General features: G+C 34.1%; 1 protein-coding gene across 1 annotated transcript; it reads right to left on the reverse strand.

Moving 5' to 3' along the window:
- Nucleotides 1-17623: 17623 nt before the first annotated feature.
- Nucleotides 17624-21295, reverse strand: NUDT16 (nudix hydrolase homolog 16). Its single transcript, XM_016316694.3, has 4 exons — nt 20867-21295; nt 19968-20082; nt 18571-18654; nt 17624-18024 (listed from the first exon to the last, which is right to left on the reverse strand). The coding sequence occupies exons 1-4, from the start codon at nt 20935-20937 to the stop codon at nt 17764-17766; spliced, it is 531 nt and encodes a 176-aa protein (XP_016172180.1). The 5' UTR covers nt 20938-21295; the 3' UTR covers nt 17624-17763.
- Nucleotides 21296-21889: the final 594 nt, after the last annotated feature.

Consider the following 21889-nt stretch of genomic DNA (forward strand, 5'->3'; position numbering starts at 1 on the left):
ATTGTTAACATAAGTAAAAAAGATTTAATTTTTTCAACTATTTGATTTATAATTTACTTTTTTTATTTTAATTATAATTTAGTATATTTATTTACAAAAGTACTACTTACTTCAATATTTAAGAAGTTAGTGTATAAAATTGAAGAATTATTCTTCGCATATAGCCGTTTTTCTCATACAAGTCCTTATAAGTTATTTATATTCACGCGCTTTTTTTTGTTACTGGGACGTTCTTCTTCTTCTTTATTTTTCTTCTTCGTTATCGTCATCATCAATACCACCTCTTCCTCCTCCTCCTCTTCCTTTAGTATATTTTTTTACGAAAGTATTACTTATTTCAATATTTAAGAAGTTAGTGTAAAAAATTGAAGAATTATTTTCCACATATAGGTGTTTTTCTCATACAAGTCTTTACAAGTTATTTATATTCACGCGCTTTTTTTTGATACTGCACGTTCTTCTTCTTCGTTATTTTTCTTTTTCATTATCGTCGTCATCAACACCACCTCTTCTTCCTCCTCTTCTTTCGTCTTCTTTTTTCATTGAAATTTCTTTTCCTCCTTTTATTGTTTTGAATCCAATCAAGTGGCTGAGGTGTGGTTCAATTCAGAAGAAAAAAATGTAGCATTAGAGGAAATATTTTTCTGTATCTACAGCAAATTTGGGTGTAACACGAAGATATTTGGGTGTATCACGAAGATATTTGGGTGTATTTTTAAGAATTTTGGGTGTATTTTTATTTTGATAAGTTCTGCATAATTCAAAACTTTTTCTCTTCCTCCTTCTCATCTTCTGCTACTTCTTTTTTTTTTTTATCATCATCACCATTTTCTTCTTCTTTTTTTCTTTTATTCATCTTTTTCTTTTTTTTTACCTTCTCAAGTTTCTTCTTGTTTTACTCTCTTAACAAGAATAAAAATAAAAAAAATCAAACAAAAAAGAAGAAAAAACACATAATGCTATAAAATTATTTGGAAGATGATGAACTTACATTCATTTAACTAAAAGGAAGAAAGAAATAAGGAAAAAAAGAAGAAGAAAAAAAATGCAGCATTAGAGGAAATATTTTTCTGTATTTACAGTAAATTTGGGTGTAACACAAAGATATTTGGGTGTATTTTTAAGAATTTTGGGTGTATTTTTATTCTAATAAATTATGTATAATTCAAAACTCTTCCTTTTCCTCTTCCTCTTCCTCCTCATCTTTTTATTTTGTTTTCTTATAATTCTTCTTGGTAAAAAAATCAAACAAAGAAGAAAAAAATACATAATGTTGCAAAATCAATAGAAAGAGGAGGAGAAAAAAAATGCAGCAATAACAACAGTAATAAAAAAACGAGAAACACGTGAAGAAAAAGGAGGAGAAACGCAAAGAAAAAGGAGAAGAAGAAGAAAGAGGAGAAGGAAGAAGAGAAACGCAAAGCGCGCTATAAAAATTGTTGAGTAGCGCGCGTGTTGACATGCTCTTATAGGTGAGCGTGCTTTTTGTTGGGCTTTGCCCAACTTGTATCATTTGTAAGCCAAAAAAATTTATATGTGTAGCATAACTAAAAATTGAAATGCAATAACTCAAAAATATCAAATGATGTATTTATCAAAGCTAAGAGAGTAATATGAACTTTTTTTCCCCTCTTAACTACTGTTTTTTAACCAAACTTGGATTTTTCTTGGTAAACTTTTTGATGAGATAGTATACCTTTTTCCTTTATTACGATTTTTTTCTTTTAGGATCGTTTCATTAGGAATGTTTTAATAAGAGTATAAGACATTACTGTATTGTTAAAAGATATTCAATAGAGTGTTATGAATGTATTATAATGGAAGCTAGATTTAGAATTTTGATATAATTATATTATATAGAAATGGGTTAAAACAAAATTTTATATCTCAATTAAGATGTATGGGAAAATCAACATAATTCCTATTTCAAGTATTAGATTTTATAGCTCAATTAAAAAATTATAAAAAATAATGAGTTAAATTTTAGAGTGGTCTCTGAACTTGCACTTGAGCCTCAAAGTCGTCCCTAAACTTGCACTGGTCCTAATATTGTCCCCGAATTTAACAACAGTGACTCACGGTCGTCCCTGAAACATTTTCCGGTGACAGAAAGATGACTTGGATTGATGGATGCCACGCTGGAAGCCAGGCTGGACTTCCAAAGCGGCGTCGTTTTTAATTTGGCGCCCAAATTGCATTGAAACGTCGTCGGTTAGTGTATATAGAGGGGATTTAACATGCAGTGACTACTTCTCTCTGAATCCAACACAGTCTCTTCCTCTTCTCCTTATTTTTTTCAATAGCGCCACTATGAGAGGGATTTTCGCTGGCCTTCTCTCTCAAGAAAAGCAAGCATATTCTGATTATCTCGTCTTTATTGCACACGTAGTGGTCTGACGGAAAGCATCTTGATTGTTAGAGGTAACCAAAATAGAAAGAAAAAACAAAATAGCTACTGTCCACTCATCTGTTTTTGTTGATCATGGCTTTTTGTACATTGTTAAGTCGTTATATATTCATTTGTTCATCGTTTTCTTATGTGATTTTTTTGAAAATTTTTGTTAGGGTTTTCTTCATATCTTCTTGTTGCATTTTTATTGTTTGTTTTTGGGTGTAATGATGGTAGCTATGGTTGTAATGTGTTGAAAATAGAAGTATGTAAGTTGTTTATGTATGCAGTTTATGTGTGTTCATGGAGGGTTAGGGACTGGGGTTATTGTTCTTTCCTGGTTGATGGCAATTTTGATGATCATTTGTTATTTGCAGATGGGTCTCATAACTATTGTGTGTCACCATGGGGGATCCTTTGTGACGAGTGAAGACGGTGTCATCTCATACACTAGAAACCATATTTCAGAGATTCCGAAACTTGACCTTGATCGGCTAGATGTCTTTTTCATCAGGAATTACTACAAAGAACTTGGGTATGATAAGGCGGAACACTGATGGTGGCTGGTTCCAAACAGACCCTTAGAGACTGGCCTAAGGGAACTTAATTCTGATGCTGAGCTCCTGGAGATGTGCTTCCTTGCTGAAAGCAACCACGGAGAGATGCATGTGTACTATGAACATGGGGTATCTATTCCAACGTACTTGGAAGAACCACCATTCAAAAAGGGCAAGAAAGTGGTGGTTGAAGTCCCTACTCAACCAGTTTTGCTGAGAACAGGACCAAGCTCCAGGGCCATTCCTCCACACCCAGTTCCAAGCCCATGTATCAACCACCCTAAAACTACCGAATCCACCCAGGAGGCAACCTCTACCATTCCGAACCCAATTTCTATGGCTGCTACCCCTGCCCCACCCAACCAAGAAATGGACCATACTCAAGTACCAGCTGCAACCACCAAATCAACCCCAATTCCCAAATCTACCATTCTGAACCCAATTTCTATGGCTGCTACCCCTGCCCCACCCAACCAAGACATAGATCATACTCAAATACCAACTGCAACCACCAAATCAACTCCAATTCCCAAAAGTACTCCAACACCAGTGCCTAAGCCAAAACAGGGTAAGATTTTCCAACCCAAAGTGCCCTCAAAGAATGGAACAGAGAAGAAAGGTGCTGCTTTGAAAAAAACTGCAAAGAAAGGCGAACCAAGAACAACACTGAATAGGAGATATATAACCAGGGGTCTAGCCAAAGGTCATGTGACGAGGCAAATAACTAAGGGCAAGGGAAAGCAAGTTGATACGATTGTGTTATCAGAATCAGAAACTTCAGACAGTTATGAAAGTATAGAGGATAGTGCTTACAAGCCCGGAGCTGGGGACAGTTCCAGTGATGAAGAGGTCACCAACACAATACTAAAAGCTAAAAGGAAAGAGGTAAATAGGAAGCATCTTAAAAAAGTTAAACTCAGTAAATTGTGGAAGGAGATACTACAACCTAATGATGGATTAGTACCTGAGGATGATTCGGGTGAAGATGATGAGTTATTTTTTGTACCAACGGCAAACCATAGTCCTAATATTGGAGGTTATGATGCTCATGATGAATATCATGATGAGTCAGATGGGGCAGATTCTTGGCATTCCAAAGAAATGAAGACACCCCCTAACTCAGAGGATGAATTTGCTGAAGTTGAGGATGACGACGCATTTCCTGTTTTCAAAGAAGGAACAAGGTTCGGGGAACTCCGATTAGAGGTAGGGATGAAATTCAACATGAAGATGGATTTTAAGGAGGCTGTGAGGGAGTATTGCATCCAGGAAGGTAGGAGAGTTAGATTCAAGAAAAATGATAATGTACGATGCAGGGTTTTATGTAAGGGTAAGGACTGTCCATGGGTTATCTATGCCTCTAAGAATAGTGAGGATGTTTGCTGGCAAGTTAAAACCTTCAATGAAGATCATACATTCCCAAGGAAGACAAAAAATAGATTAGCTAACAGAGGGTGGTTAGCTAGCAAGTTGGTGAAGAAGCTTAGGAAATTTTCAAATCTGAAGCACTCTAAAGCTTTAACATACTTCAAAAGCAAATGTGACTTGGACTTGAACAAGTCTTCCCTGACAAGAGCACTTAGAGATGCAAGGAACATTGTGTATGGTGATGCTGCTGCACAATATGGGATGGTGAGAGACTATGGTGAGACTCTCCTAAAGTGCAACCCTGGTTCTACTGTGCGTATCACAATAATTCCTCATCCCAACCCCGTAGAAGAGCCCACTTTTGACAAGATGCATATTTATCTCAATGGATGTGAGAAGGGGTTTAGGATGGGATGCAGACCTCTAATAGGACTTGATAGAGCATTCCTGAAAACCATATTTAGTGGACAAATCTTGGCAGCCATTGGACAAGACGCCAATAATCACATTTACGTAATTGCATATGCCATTGTACCAGTGGAGAACATGGATAATTGGAGGTGGTTCCTTGAGCTGCTGCATGAGGATCTAGGGAGCTACACCCAAAATGGGTGGTGTTTAATTTCGGACATGCAAAAGGTAACGACGTTTTTGTTATTTACTGGTTATTGTATTTTAGTAAGGGTTGAACTCCTTAGGTTGATGTATTTTTTGTTGCCATGTTTTGCTTTTATGATTCTGTTTCAATATCTACTGGTTTGTTTCACACATTGTTGTTGCTTGTATTGATAGAATGGGATAGGACTTAATAAATCGTGGGGATGAGTTTGCTGTCACTTATACATATGTAGGGACTAATTTTCTGTCATTTATGTATGTCTAGTGACTAATTTGATGTCACTTATGTAAGGTGAGGGACCATGTTGGGTCCCGATATTGTTAGTTATTAATTTTAGTGGTTTCGTGCAGGGGTTAATCACAGCTGTGCAGGAGGTCTTCCCTGATGTCCCCCACAGATTTTGTGTATGGCACTTGTGGAGAAACTTCAATAAGCAGTGGAAAGACAACAAACTCAGAGAATTATTGTGGGAGTGTACAAGATCTACCACTCAAGAGGGATTCGTTGAGGGGATGATGAAAATTCAGAGAGCTAAGAAGGAAGCATGGGAGTACCTTTCCAAATGGCGAAGAGATGCATGGAGTCGGGCCTTCTTCCCTACCCAACCAAAATGTGACAACATATGTAACAATACTTGCAAAGTATTCAATGCAAGAATCAAGGAAGTAATGGCTAAACCAATTATCACACTACTCGAGGAGGTCAGAATGTATATCATGAGGACGATAGCCCGGAACAAAATGAAATTCAGGAACCATGTTGGCTTACTACCCCCTGTTCAACGTAGCCGGTTAGAAAAGATTAGGAATGCTTCAAAGAATTGGGTGCCAATGGAGTCCGAAGATGCGGACTATGAACAATTCGAGGCCCATGGATGACCAACCAACATGGTAGTGGACTTGGGAAAGAGAATATGCACCTGTGAATTTTGGCAATTGAGTGGTATTAATTTAATTGTCATTACTGTCACATTTTAGTTGTTGTTCCAATACTTATTCTGATATTGTAATTGTGTTTCCTTAATTTATTGTGGATTGCATGCTGGAACTGGAATTGGTTACTTAGTAACTTGGGTGCATTTTATTGAATTGAAGCAGGGATGCCCTGTGTCCATACTTGTGCTGCAATGGCTAGGGCAAGCAAGTAGCCTGAAAATTTCTGTCATAGATGGTTGACAATGGATGCAGACAATGATACATATGCATTCCATATCAATCCTATTCCTGGCCAGAAACTATGGGAGAAGTCACTCTACAACAGACCACAAACACCCAAGTTTAAGAAGATGCCAGGAGCACCCAAGAAGAAACAAAGAAAGGAGGCTGATAAACGCCCCGTTGGAGGCAAGAAGCAGAAGATCACCAAGATGAAGAGGGTATATAAAGAGGGTTCATGGCGTCATTGTGGTGGCAAGGGTCACGAAATGCTAGTTTTAGAGCCTTAATTTCAGACTCCAAGCTTCCAATCTTCCAAGCTAATTTCATCCTCCACTCCTCTAGTTCAAAGCCTCGATTATCTCTGTCATTTACTTCTTCTTCATCTAAAACTTTGTTAGCCCACATAAAGAGACCACACCAGCTCTTGCCAACACTCTGCAACCACATTCCATGCCCATGGAGAAGAAATGTTACAAATTGAATGAGCAATGACGCTAGTTGTATACATTAACAAAAATCACTTACATTGTAATTAGGACAATCATAAAATGGTCTCCCTGGATTCACCTCCGTTCCTGACCATTTGAGGACGGGTCGGATACCACACCCACGCCTATCTGGAAGGCGTTCGTCACTACTTCTAACGGTTCTCCTCCCACAGCTTCTCTCAGATCATTGGTTACTGGAGCTACTAACATGGTTGCTGCCTCCACCCATCATGACCCACTCAAATCACGCTCACCAATGGCAGAGAAGAAGAAATAAAGTGGTTTCTAATAATAAATTGCGGATTAGGATTATAAAGTAATTCAAGGACTAAATTGAGTTAAAAAATAATAACAGCCATGTCAGATAGCCGTTGCCTTTTTAATGTGGCATCTCTCCATATACGTCATCACGCCGTTTGAGAATATTCCCCAAAAAATACTTCAGGGATGACCGTGAGTCACCGTTATTAAATTCGAGGACAATATTGAAGCCAATACAAATTTAGGGACGACTTTAAAACTCCAATGCAAGTTTAGGACCACTCTAAAATTTAACTCAAAAATAATTTCAAAATCGCAATCAATTCCTTTTTTGATTTTTTCAATTTCATGTGTATCATAAATGTCCTACGAATAAAAAAAAATCTAAGAACGAAATCAGAATTAATTAACCAACTTCTTCAGTATTTGAATTGATATGCTTAGTTATAAATATAATCTAATTGAATCACCTTGTAGTTAACTTTTTGAGTATAAATTAATTTGTTATTGTATAGGATACACGTTCATTTCACAAAAATTCTATATTATTCTCTTCTCTCTTTCTTCTCTGATCTCTTCTCTAAATCTTAATCTTATTTCATAACATAAGTGTATATATTTGTTTTTGTTTTATTAAAATTAACATACAATAATAATTATATTGTTAAAAATCTTTCTACGATCGAAACTAAAAATAAATAAACTCTATAAAACCAATAAATAGTGAAAGTGAACATTGTAATACTAGTATACTACTATACTAGCCAATTGCTTAATTAGTAAACGGAAGTTTAGTATTCTAAATATATAATTCTTATTAGTGGTTTTTTTTTTTCAAAGCAGTTGAAATAAGAAAGCATTTTATCTATTTATTAATATTCTTTATTTCAACCGTTTAGTTTAAAAATTTTAATTTTAATACATTATGAGTATAAAATAATTTTTATGTCATAAATATTATAACAATTCATTGAAAAAGAATAAATAATTGAATAATTGTTTAAAAATGTATGTAGAATAAGAGATATTTTCCACATCTAAGTAATTTTGGCATCCAAGTTCATCCAAACAATTTTAGGTCACGCGTTTTTCCCGCTTTCTTCTTTCCTCACGCTTCTTCTCTTCTTCTTCTCTTCTTCCCCGCACTTCTTCTTCTTCTTCTTCTTCTTCTTCTTCTCACGCTCGTTTACGCACGGTGCGTCTTCTTCTTCGCCTTCTTCTTCGCGTTCCTCCTCCTCCTCATTCTCCTCCTTCTTTTTTGTATTCATTCTTGTTCACGTATTTTCTCCTTATCATTATTCTTTTGTTGTTGTTGCTGCTGTATTTTTTTTCCTTTTCTCCTTCTCTCCCTGGTGAAGAAGCAGTAGAAGATGAGAAGGAAGAGTTTTGAATTGTGCAAAACAGAAATGAACTGAACATGTTATTATGGTGAAACAATTGTTTAGTACTGAGTGAACAAAACATAATACATTATATAAAATCAAATTCAAATATCTTTTTGCAGAATGAACCGAACACGTACTCATGGTGAAACAATTGTTTAGTACTGAGTGAACGAAACATAATACATTATATAAAATCAAATTCAAACATCTTTCTACATAATGAACCGAACACGTACTCATGGTGAAACAATTATATAGTATTGACTAAACGAAACATAATCTATTATATAAAATCAAATTCAAACTTCTTTCTGCATAATGAACCGAACACGTACTCATGGTGAAACAATTGTATAGTACTAAATGAACGAAACATAATCCATTATATAAAATCAATTTTAAACAGCTTTCTGCATAACGAACCGAATACGTACTCATGGTGAAATAATTGTATAGTACTGAATGAATGAAACATAATTCATTATATAAAATCAAATTCGAAACACATCTGTCTATAATTTAGATATTATCAATTTAATTCAATTCAAATCAGATTCAGAACACCTGCGTCCATTCAATTCAATTGAATTCAATTTAGCAATTGTATTCCATTCAATTCGATTGAAAAAATAATCCATAATGTTGGTGTTGTTGGTGATGACGATAACGAAAGAGGAGGAGAAGAGAAGAAGAAGGAGGAGAAGCAAAAGAAGAATCTGAGTGCGCAAAGGAGGAGGAGGAGGAGGTATACGTAAATTTGAAAGAAGAAGAAGATGACGTATGTGTGTATTTGAAAGAAAAAGAAGAAGCGCAGGGGAGGAGAAGAAGATAAAGCACGTGTAATGACGCTCTTTTAATGAGAGTGGTTTTTGTTGGTGTTGGACCTACTTAGATAAAACTTGGATGAAAAAAAAATACTTGGATGTGTAACATAGCCCGTAGAATAAAGACATTTAATCATGTTGAAAAAAAACATATAAGTAACTAACTTTTAAGTAGTTAACATTAACCATTTTTTTAAAAATTTATAATTTATGGTCTAAAATTAAAAATTTATGATCTTAAGTCTAGAATTTAAAATAAACAAAATTATTTTTAAAAAGTTGAGTCAAAAATAAATAATGAAAAACAACTGTAAATTAATTTTTCAATTTTTGGATTAATATAATTTTTAATGACTATTGACCTAATCAACTTTTTTTCTTGGACAGCGACCTAATCAATTTAATAGGAATTTTTTTTGTGATTTAAATAAGTTAAACAAAAAAACAAGAAAGAAAATAAAAGTTAGGAACTGTTTAAACAAACGGGCAATCCCACTTAAAACAACTTTTAAACTCCTTTCAAGGAGAGAGAAACTCTACTTGATTGAGTTGTAATCTCATCGCCATCTTTGCTATAGTATCCGCCACCGTGTTTACATTTTTTATAATCAAACGAAAGTCAACTCGCCAATTCCAATGCATGATATCCTTTATTTTGACCATCAACGAATTAATAAACCCAAAACCATCTTAATTATTAGTAACAAGATTAAACGCCTCCACACAATCTATCTCACAAATAACATCTTGTTGACCCACATCTCAAGTTAAGAGATAACATCTCTAAATAGCAAACAATTCTCGTTAAAGAATGCTATTACTCTCTATCATTCCCAAAACATTCCCTTTGCCAACACCTATTACAATCTCTGATAATGCAAGTAAAACCAACACTATCACAAAAATCAGGATAACTAGTATCACAATTAATCTTGAAAATACCTATAAATGGAAGATTTCAAAATACTTAAAATAGAGGGGAGGGTCATACGTTGTAATTCAAAGGAACTCATAAGCTCTTTTTCTTATGCTAAAGCTAGACAAATCACTTTTTTCAGAGACCAAGTTTCATGAGGATTAAAGAAGTCATTATTCCTTATTCGCCATATCCATCTAAATCCTAAAAAGAACCTAAATGGATTCTCTTTGCTATGATACAAGAACCAGTTCTTCAAATCCAAAAGATGACAAGAAATATCCAACCTGTGTCATACAAGTTGAGCTTTCGGACAATTTTGAATACAATATAAAATCGATTTCTGACTAAAAAAATATCTTGGGTACATATCCGATGACGACATTCCTCTTCTAAAGTGAAAACATGCAGTAAGAAGAGGTTCCCTAAGACACAGTCAAACAAAAATTTTATGCTTTTTTCAGAACAACAAAAAATTTGTGCCAAAGCAAAAGCTAATTCTCCCACTCCTCCCAATTAAAATGCTGCTTACACAACCACAAGTAACCATTGCATAAGTCATAGACTTTGGATGCAGCCCCAGATCAATACCAACCTACTTTCGGATCTATTTGCACATCTGGACTGTAAGAAAGAATATTATCTTTCAAATTCTGAGATAGAGGGGAATAAAAAGTCTCCAAATATCACCTACCAACTGACTAGATATCCTGTATCCGGAGGTTCGAATTAGAAATGTGAACATAATCCATCTAATAAGATAACTGCTCTTCTTTCCTCCAACTAGAAAACCAAAAATTATGGTTCAAATTCTCAATACACCAAGCAAATCCATTCTTCAACACTTTCTAAGCTAAGCAAAGACTCTTTCAAATATAAGAGTCCTTGTTCCTAGGACAACCAAAAAGTCATCTTGAGATAATCAGTATTTGACATCCAACAATTTGACTCATAACTTGGTTGGCTGATGGAAAAAAGTCTAAACTAGCTTTTCAAGAAGAGAAATATTCGCACAATAAGGATCTTTAATCTCCAAACCTCTATATTTTTTTGGAGTAACCAGCACCTTCCAACTAACAAGATTCAATTCTCTTCCATCAGCCTGACCTTTTCAAAGAAAATTTCTCATCATAGACTCTAGTTTACTGATAATCCTTCTGAAAAAATAGAGATTTGCATCTGATATGTGGGAATAGTGGCTAGAACGGAATTGACCAAGTAGAGTCTATCTGCCTGGCTGAACAAATTCTCTTTCCAACTTGCTAGCCTGTCTCGAATCTTATCCAAGACACCGTTGAAAGCTAAACGGGTCACCCTAGAATAGCTAAGAGTAACCCCAAGATACTTGTCCAAGTTCTGGACAAATCTGATGGAGGACACCCCAATGAAGATCTCTTTTCTTGTCGTAGAGACATTCTTGGAGCAAAGCACTTTAGACTTCTCCACATTAATCTTCATCCTAGATACTTTACAAAAATTTTCCAAAACCACCATCACATTCTATACTTGTCTCTTTGTAACTTTACAGAATAAAAGTAAATTATTAAACATTAAGTGGGATATTCTTGGTCCTCCTCTAGAAATAGCAACCGACTCTCATAGAATTTTTTTGCCTAAGACTCCGACTAGGAGTAAAGTCATTTAGATGATTTCTATTCCAAAAAATAGACAAGGAGAAAGCAGTGGCACAATTCATGATTAAATTGATTGTATGACTGAAAAAACCAAAGTTCTAAAGGATATGGGCAAAAAACCTATAGTCAACTCTATTATAAGCTTTCTCTAGATCAATTTTAAAGGGCAGGGTGCCTTTCTTGGATTTAGTCGTCTTCATAAAGTAGAGAACTTCTTCGCAATAATGATGCTATCAGGAGTTCCTTTGTAAGAACCTGATTTTCAGTAAATAGACTTTTCTGGTTATTTTAAAATTTATTTTGTAAAATTTCAAACCACAGCCCAACAAGAATAGTGAGGCAGGCTTAGTGGTAAAAAAACTAAAATTAAAGAAAAAACTAAAAAATAAAAAAATTAAATAAAAAATGCCATTAATAAGGTCAAAATTGACTTTATGAGGGTAATTAATCCCTCTGGGTCATATTTGACTAGTAAATAATAAATATTAGCTTACCATTAGTTTATTTTCCTCACTAGAGACTTTTTGAGACAGGAATTCACTTTTAGTGACGGTTTTGCGTGCGTCGAGAAAAACTCTTGTAATCGAAAATTTCGAAACCAGTAGTAAAAATAATTTCTACTTTGTTAATTTTGTTCCAAGATCAATCTTAGCCACTAGTTATTTTACCCCACGGTAAAAGTCACCCGGAACCGAATTTTTTTACTAGTATTCTGCAAACGACTCCTAGAAGCCCCAAATCTTCTTACTTGCCATTCAAGTAGCTCGTCTCTCTCTCTCTCTCTCTCTCTCTCTCTCTCTCTCTCTCTCTCTCTCTCTCTCTCTCAACCTCTGGACTGAAATTATCTCACCCTCTCACCCCTCTCTACTGTGTTTTTAACTCCGAAGCCCCAAATCTTCTTACTTGCCATTCAAGTAGCTCGTCTCTCTCTCTCTCTCTCTCTCTCTCTCTCTCTCTCTCACAACCTCTGGACTGAAATTATCTCACCCTCTCACCCCTCTCTACTGTGTTTTTAACTCCGAGTACCTAATTGGGATTAACTATGAATAAGCTCAACACGCAAGCGCTGACCAAGCTTCCTCATTTTCACACCCCTTCTTCATTAAATCCTGACCACGAAATTCTCAGCCTCTTTTACCATAATTAATTCAACCAAGACTCAAATTTTTATTTAAGGAAACATTGATCACAAAATTTACAAACACTTTATGCATTTTGTTACCTTTTTTACCGTGTTTTAGAGAGAGAAAAATAGTAAAATTCTGCTCTCCTTCTCCATGTCCTAGCCCTCATTCCTACTGTTCTTCTATTGTTTTTCAAGTGTTCTTCAAGAATCTAAGATATAGAAACATAATTCCTTGTCTGTTTTCACTAATTTTCGCGTTTTTACCGAAAATTCAGCAAGATAAGCTCTTGTTTCTTCTCTATTATTTTCTATTTTTTTGGCAGTAATCATGATGAATTCTCGTCCTCTTATGTGTCTATAAAACCTATCTTAAAACCCATATGGAGCACACCTAAGGAGCTATATAAATTCAAGCTCAAAGTGATCAAATTTTAACACTTTTGCGACACTTTTAAGCCAAAAACGAAAGTGCACCACCACCAGCCGTGCCTTTGCTTTTGTGTGCACGTTTTCTAATGTGTGAAAAGTCCAAGAACTGAATTAAATAAAAGGTAAGGATTAGGATTAGTTAGAATATGTTTGTGTTGGTTTTCGGTGTTTATATGAGCCACTTTGTGGTGAATTTGTGCTTGGTTTGCAAATCTGAAAATTCTGTGTTACCTCTATTTTGACTTTATAAATATGTGTAATATGAAGTATAATTGCCTCTGAATTTTGTGTGGTAGCATAAAAAAACATGAAAGTACTTGGGATTTAAGTATCAAGCCTTAAACGTCACTAAAAGTGGAGAAAAATATAAAATTGCGTCTCTAAAAATTTCAGCCACTAAGAGCACGAAAATTATGGTAAAAAAGAGTTAAAAAGAAGTTAGAAAAATAGTTTTAATCCTATGAAATAAGTAGGTAAAAATAAAACAGGTGTTATGGTTATTTCGGATTAAAAGATGGCAGAAAATATAATATAAACAAGATATAAGTAAAATTATGAATTTAATAGATTTAAGAATAAAATAATAGTTATATAAATTATTTGGGTCAAATAAAGTTTTAAAATTATGAATTTAAAATAAAGTTTTAAGCCTAAATAATAGTTTTAGTAAAAGTTAGAAGTAAAACGGTAAAAAAGATAATTAGAGCAAGTAAATAAATTAATAAAGGATAAATTAGTTTTTCGGTCCCTAGTCATAAAAATTGGCATTTAATAAAAATATTAGGAGTAATTTGGCCATAGAAAAATATTAGGATTAACCTGGTAAAATTTTGACGCTAAACAAGGTCAAACGATAAAACTAGAGTACTTAGCTGTAAAAATAAAATTTTTAGGCATAAAAACACAAAATAAAAGATGATTAATTAACTTAATGAAAGTAAAAAGGTTTTGTAGTAAAAATATGTGAGTATAATGGTAAAGTAATAACATTAGTGGTAAATGCGTTATTGAAAACCTAAAGAAAATGGTAAAAAGAGAATTTAATTAAAAATGGTAGAATGGTAAAAATATGACAAGGCTGAGATATTTTAAGAAAAAGACCGGGAACAAGTTTTTATAAAGAAAGGGCAGATAAGTCCCTTAGAGATAAATTTTATTTGAGATGTGCCGTGGAAAAAGAACTATAAACCCCAAGGTGCTAGAGGTTGTTTGTAAGCAGGTATTATCCACTGACAGTTAAAATTCTGTTTCCCCTTTTGTGCACATATTATGGTGTCAAGCTTTGCGACGGTTGCCTGTGCCACGGACTGGTGGTATTCTTAACCACATCGACATATATGTATGGACGGACGCAATCGGGAAACGATATCTAGGACTAGTTCTTAGGTAACGTCGGGTTGCGGGTAGTCAACCGACGCATGATCTCATGGCCTGCATAGGACCAGACATGCATCATACTTGGTTGCTGCATTCTCTATGTTTGTGATTGCATACTTGTTCCTGTGATTATGTTTTGTCTCTGCTTCTTGTATTTTGTGCTTGGTTACTATTTTGATATACACTCGTGCTTATACCTGTTTGTGTGACGTACCTACATAACTGCGCGAAGTCTTAGACTTAGGCTGCGGAACCTCTTAGGTTTTTCTGAGTAGTACCCTACTGGGAACCTTAGGTTCTCACCCCTTACTTTTCCTATTATGCAGATGCAAACTGGCAAGATCTTCTTTGAGTTTCCAGCCTTAAGATGGGCGAGTAGCAGTAGCATTATCGGTGGGTCAAAGTGACTTCTTTTACTTCCACATAGCACTTCCGTGTTTCTTCAGCTACCAGAGATCAGTGACCAGCAGTAGTTATAGTAGTCTTTGCCCTCGTGCTGTATAGAATTTTTAGAGGGCTAGATGCTTTTATAAATATCTATGAAAACAAGTTAGAACAGGTCCTAGATTAGAGTGACTCTTGAAAGTCGAGGGCTCTAAGTATAAATATGAAGTTTGTAAATATTTTTATGAATAAGCAACGACGTAACCCCGTATGAACTATGATGTAGTAAATGATCCTTCAGACATATATGTATGATATTACTACATTTTATGTGTTTTCTATGCTTCACGTAGACATTATCTGTCTAATTATTACCTATTCCGTTATATATATATCTGACACGCGATCTCGACTAGCGCTATAGACTCATATGAGTCATATGTATATATTTAATATAAGGTCTAGAGTTTCTAAGAAAAGTCGTGAAGTAACGCTTGACGGCTAGCATTGGTCATGACATGCTAGAAGTTGGGTCGTTACATCCTCGTTTCGGAATAAACCCGCCTTGAAGCGGGCCAACATTCTCCGCAAGATGAAGACGTAGCCTATTAACATGGACCTTCATGATGATTTTTTAAACCACGTTGTAGAGACTAATTAGCCTGAAGTCCTTCATGGACACCGACGTTTCAATCTTCGGAATAAGAACCAATAAAGTCTCCATTATCCTTGGATCAAGAGCAACATCAGAGAATGCCTGCTTAACCATATCCCAAACATTAAGACCAATGATCTCCCAATATTCGTTGAAGAAGAAAGTTTGGAACCCATCAAGACCCAAAGCTTTAAAAGAATTCATGTGAAAAACAGTTGTCCTTATTTCCTCCATAGTAACTAGCGCTGTAAGATCATCGTAAGCTTCCTCATGCAGAGAAGGAAGAAGCAAATTACCAAGACAACCCAAATCAACATCATCCAAATGACAGAATAAGCTTTTGTAGAAAGACTCTGCTTCCTGACTCAAAACCTCCGGATCAGTCTTCCACACCCCATCCTTGAGGAAAATGCCATGAATCTTATTATGCCTCATTCGCACAAGAGTTTGAACATAAAAGAATCTTGTATTCCTATCTTCAAACCTTACCCACTGTTCTCTAGATTTTTGGAACCACAGGAGCTCTTCTTGCACTAAAGTATTATTATAATCATCAATCAACTATTGCACTTTCTGAAGCAAATAAATGCTATCCACCACTTCCAAACGCTTCTATAAATAATTAATCTGGTACTCTAATTCACATTTCCTAACAAAAATGTTACCAAACACCTTCGAATTAAACTCTAAGAAATTCTTCTACACTTCCAAAAACTTGCCATGAATCCCTCTATTACCAGACCACCATGACTGGTTTACAATATCCTTATATCCGGGATGAGTAGCCCAAGCAACAACAAATCGAAAAGGTCGATTCCCTTTAGGATGAGGACGATCTTTACAACGCACCAGGATAGGACAATGATCAGACTGAAGTCTATTTAAAATTTTTACATATGCCTCTAAAAAGATAGATAACCAACCACTATTTATACAAATTCAGTCAAATTTTGTTGCCAAGTCAACAATTTGATAGAGATTTGATACATATAATTATATATAATTGTTTTTGGTACAATATATTCTAATTTATTTGTGTATATTTTTACAATTTTACCCCTTCACAAAAACTTTCTGGTCCAGCAGTGTTTGCAAAGTGTTTGTAATACCAACTACTTATAATTTAAAGATAGAAAACTCGAATTTTGTAGCCTTGAATATGAGTAAACTCAAGAAAAATACTAATTTGGCACAAACTTGGTTAATTTGTAATTGGTTTCTCAAATTTCTTTATTGAATTTTGTAGTCGTTGTATAATCATGAGTTTACTTTTTTAATTTGAAATTGGTTTCTCAAATTTCTTTATTGAATTTATTTTTATCTTTAAACTTTTTTATGTCCAAATTTATTCAGTTCTTTAATTTCATATTTTATCTTTTATTTGCTTCATTATAACTGGAAATATATTTTAGTCAGATGTCTGTTTTTCAACTTCATTTCATGGGCGTATGCTCTAAAATGATTAAAAAATAAAAACGACCACATCATACTATGCTTTCGACTTTATGTATACTGTTGATGTTATAATATCATTGGTTTAAAAATAGCTAATCTTATAACAAAGACATCTGCATGACTAACTAAAAGTTACATTTCAACCAGAAAAACTCAAACATGTATGCATTGGGGCCGAGGTCAAGTTCATGTGCAAAATTATAAACTCGGTAAACACACAAAAGCATACCTATATAATATTGGAAAAAGATTCTCTACCGTGACAATGCTAGTAAAGTAGTAAAATGATACTTTAATCACCTTTAACTTTACAATATTTGTTATTTGTAAACCCCACTATCTTAATTCAAGGGTGAATAATGATGTACTTTTTTCTTCTAAAGTGACAATATAACTTTAGTGACAATATAACTTTAGGGATCCTATAATATTAGTTACCTGCGGTTTTTTCAGAGCGAGTTTATATATGCAATTTAAATCATTTTTATACGGTACGGATCTTAAACTTTTAGAGTAGAGTTAGGATTTTTAACAACTGTGATTCTATGATGGAGAACATGAACATATAAAGAATTAGAACAACTTGAACGAGTGCCTCAGCTAAAATTCAATGTTAATGAATTACTCTGAATTGAAAAAAATCAGAGACCAATTCCCAAACTTAGAAACAATAACTATGTAATTCTGATGAGATATATCTTTCCTAAAGTAATGTTAACCCTCAGCAAATCGGTCTAGATCAGATAAATCCTGTTCCATTCACCAACTTATCCTCATGCCATTTACAGAAGCAATCAAGAGCATCCCTCATCCATGCATGCCGGAGGCTTCCGAGTGCCTCCGATACAGCCAGCCAACTCCGGTTTCTCGTACTTTGCTCAGGCCATAGCTCAAGTTCCTCCTTGACAAGCAATGCAAACATTGCTGCTTTACATAAACCCTCTGGGCTGAACTCGTCTTGGTGGGTCTTACTCCTAAACTCATAGTACCCAAGAAAATCCTGAAACCCAGTAGCCAAATATTTCAACCATTGTTTTTCAGGTATTCACCCGAATGGCAAGATAAAAATACAAAGTAAAAGTATCAATAGACGTTGTTTAATAGTTTAAATAAGCAACTTCGAAAGACTAAGGATTTTCAAGGGACATAATTACAAGAAACATAGAAAAACAATAAAGGTATCAAAGAATCAAGAGCATGTCAAAACAAATAGAAGCTACCGATATCTGCAAAATATATCAAAATCAATTAATACCACTAAATTACGCTCAAATCATAATTAAGTACAGGCATATTGAAACAGTTGTGTCATAATACTTCAAACTGTTTAAGGGCCAAATTCACCAGATTTTACTTTTAGAGCCATTGTCAACAAAATCTAAATACTACTAGAAGATTACAGTATATTCTCAAATGAGCGACTTAAACTCCCATTGTAGAACCATCAAAACATCAAGATATAAACTAAATAAAATTAAAATCATTCTATAGAAGAAACTAAACTTAAATAAATTCATATAGATTCATATGTGGAAAAGATTTTCACCATTATGTCTCCACGAACACCCGCTTCCTCAATAGCTTCTCTTGTTGCCGCCTGTTCAACAGTTTCGTCATTCTCCCAACCTCCCTTTAATGGACAAAGCAAGATCACACTAATTAGAAAATGACATATCTAGTCAGGACCAATTCAAAAAAGAATTGATAGATGTCTCAATCATGATAACATAAACAAAGCAGAACTGACAAGAAGAAATAATTTTAAATCAACCATAGACATAACAGTCAATTTTGTGAGGTAAAATAAGTGTCTCATCAGTAAGGTAATTCAAAAGCTTTACACTGGCCTAGAACGATAACAAATTTCTGGCATAGCATTAAAGGTGTAAAGCTATTCGATATTGCATCCACAACGATGGTATTGAAATAGCCACTGATTTACCATCTTGTTAAAAACAAAGAAAATTTGCTAAATTTAAAGCAAACTATAAATAAATGATGGGTAAAAATTGGAATAGAAACTGGTCTTGTGAGTTTTACCATTCCAGAAGTCAATATGGACAATTAACAAATAGTATTTTGGAATTTAGTTTCACTATGGCACAGGATAGAGGGTACCATCATGCATATAAATATAAACACGCTCCAATTCAACTTATCAACATTCATTAAATTATAATGTCCTACATCATAAGATCAACGTAGACCCTTCACACTCATTAGAGAGCTGTATTAACACATAAAAAAGTATGGGAAAATATCGAGATGTAACATAATAGTTTTTTTTTTTTTTTTTTGAAAGCAAGAGCTCAACACAATATAGTGGAGCAACAGTAATAAGGTACACTGTAACATAATAGTTTGTTTCGTCTTTTTCCCCAAAAGCCACCAAGATTAGTACTCGAGGCACAAGAACAGCCAGTAAAAATATTGCAACACAACAAATACCTGAATAAAATTGGTAGACCAGCTGCATTGATCTTGCAGAACATTAATAGTTTCAGTATGAATATTTAATGACTTATTGCGGATTTGTTACTGCAGAAAGTAATTGTACCAACCATCTCAATGCCTAAAAGTTGTTGCAGTAAGAACAGAAATAAATAGATGAAGCAAAAGCTGACACATCTACACTAAGGACGTCTAGGGCACTATGATTTGCTGGTTTTGACTAATAAGAAAATGGATTTTTCTTCCTTAAAAGAATAACTTAATATCATGAAAACGACTAAGATACTTGGATAGATACAAGAATAAGGCAATAAAATCCAGAAAATTGCAATCATTTATGATTTCTTATATTCAAATCATTATAAAATAAGTTTAGAAAATTCTCAATAACATCAAATGTGTCACTATGAATGCCATAAGAGTAAATGCCTGACAAAAAAATTTGAAAAACGGTAGATACAAAAAAGTAACAATTTTACTTAAACATTATACCTTTGGAAACAAAAGACCTGGTCCACTTGGTGAATTAATCAGAAGAACTTCAACATTCCTCCCAGAGTTAGAGTTCCCACAATCATCAGAACTTTTGTACCTAAAGGGGACACATCTGCAATCCAAATTACATCTCTGGATCAGATCATTAAGAATATACTAACTATATATATATAGAATAGAAAGTGAGAAGAAGTATCAAATGTCAAGCAATTCATATCTGAGATGGCTGACATAATAAAAGCTGCTTCAGTTTAGAGGCTAATAATTTATACAGACATCCCCATAGTAATAGAGTTTTACAAGTTTCAGATTCATTCTAATAGTTCGTATAGGTTATCATCAACAATCTGATAATGATTTTATATTGAGCAACTGTTATTTTGATATAAACGAGATTTTGCACACACAAGAAGTCATATATCATAAACCTCTCATAATGAGATTATGAATCAACTTAAAGTACATGCAACAGGATGTCAATGCACCAAAGAACACCTTTTATAGCTTCTCCATCAACAAATTGGAAGAACAACCACCAAGCCATAATTTTAACTTTTAGAGCTTGTTTGGAAACCATTTAAATGAGAAAAGAATTCTATTTCCTTTAAGAAAAGAATTCATTTCTATCTGAAACTCAATTCCATGATTTGGAATGACTAATCATAATTTGAATAAAAAAAATCTTCAACCATAACCACCACAATCACCAAAAGAAAAGGCACTATTTATATGCATACTCATAGTTCTGGTTGAAAATGACATTTCTTTTGTCACCCTCAGCAACAATCACCAAAAGAATAAATAAAATAAAATCCAAAACATAACAGTAGTAAAAGAAAAAAAAAATACAGAAACAAAATAATGTAATTGAGGAGTGATAGAGAAACATAATGTACCCCGCAACAAGGCGATAACCGTTCTCGTACCGCTGCTGATGCCGCCCCGTGCGGGCCACCAATTCAGACATAATCACAATCACAATCTCCAAACACACTTCAATCCCAATTCCAATCGGAGCAAAAAAAAAAAAAAAAAAATCTCAATCCGCAAAATGAAACGGGGCCATTGGAATCTCGAGAAAATCAAAACGGAAACCAAAGGCGATGATCAAAGGCACACGAATCGGAGAATGGTCACGGCCACACCGCATAGCACCGATCCCACCACCATTGCGGTTTTCTGTGCTCCGTCGTCGCTGCGTAGCATCACATCAGAATGCACACTTCGCTTTCTCAGGGTTTGCAAATTAGAGAGAGAAAGAGAGAACTGGAGAATGAACCAATAGAGAGAAAGCGAGAGAGAGCGAGAAGCGCATAGAACGGATCAGAGCGTCAAAGTCACGTGGATTTTGGTCAAAATGTGGGGTCATCGGCCTTGCGTGATTTAACGCTATGTCAGGCATATCATAAATACACCTAATTGATAATTAACGATACAGTTATAAGAACCCAACCACTCATTAATTTAGTTATACTTATAATTAAATAATTATATAAATTTTTATTAATTTTTTATAGTTGTTAGACAAAAATATTATTTTTAAGAGAATTATAAAAAAAATTAGTTATATGGTGATGTTTTGGTATATAACATTTATATTTTAAATTAGGTCATTTGACAATTTAATTATTTATTTTAAATAAGTGTAATTATACGTGCCATACACGTGATAAAGTTAAAATTATAATTTTAAGTTGTTTTATTAAAATTAATTTGAATTATAATAATTTGACTAATAAAAAAGTAATGAGTTATGCATTATTTGTTTTTTCTTAATTTAGTGTTAATTGTATTAACTATTTAAAATAGTTATTAACCGATTTTACTAATCTATTTTTTTCAATAAATCAGACATATATATTGAATGTGACCATAAATAATCTAGTAATACATAAATCCACCAATAAATTGTTATATGT

Source organism: Arachis ipaensis, chromosome B8 (assembly GCF_059453495.1).
Source record: "Arachis ipaensis isolate K30076 ecotype BB chromosome B8, ASM5945349v1, whole genome shotgun sequence".
NCBI lineage: Eukaryota > Viridiplantae > Streptophyta > Magnoliopsida > Fabales > Fabaceae > Arachis > Arachis ipaensis.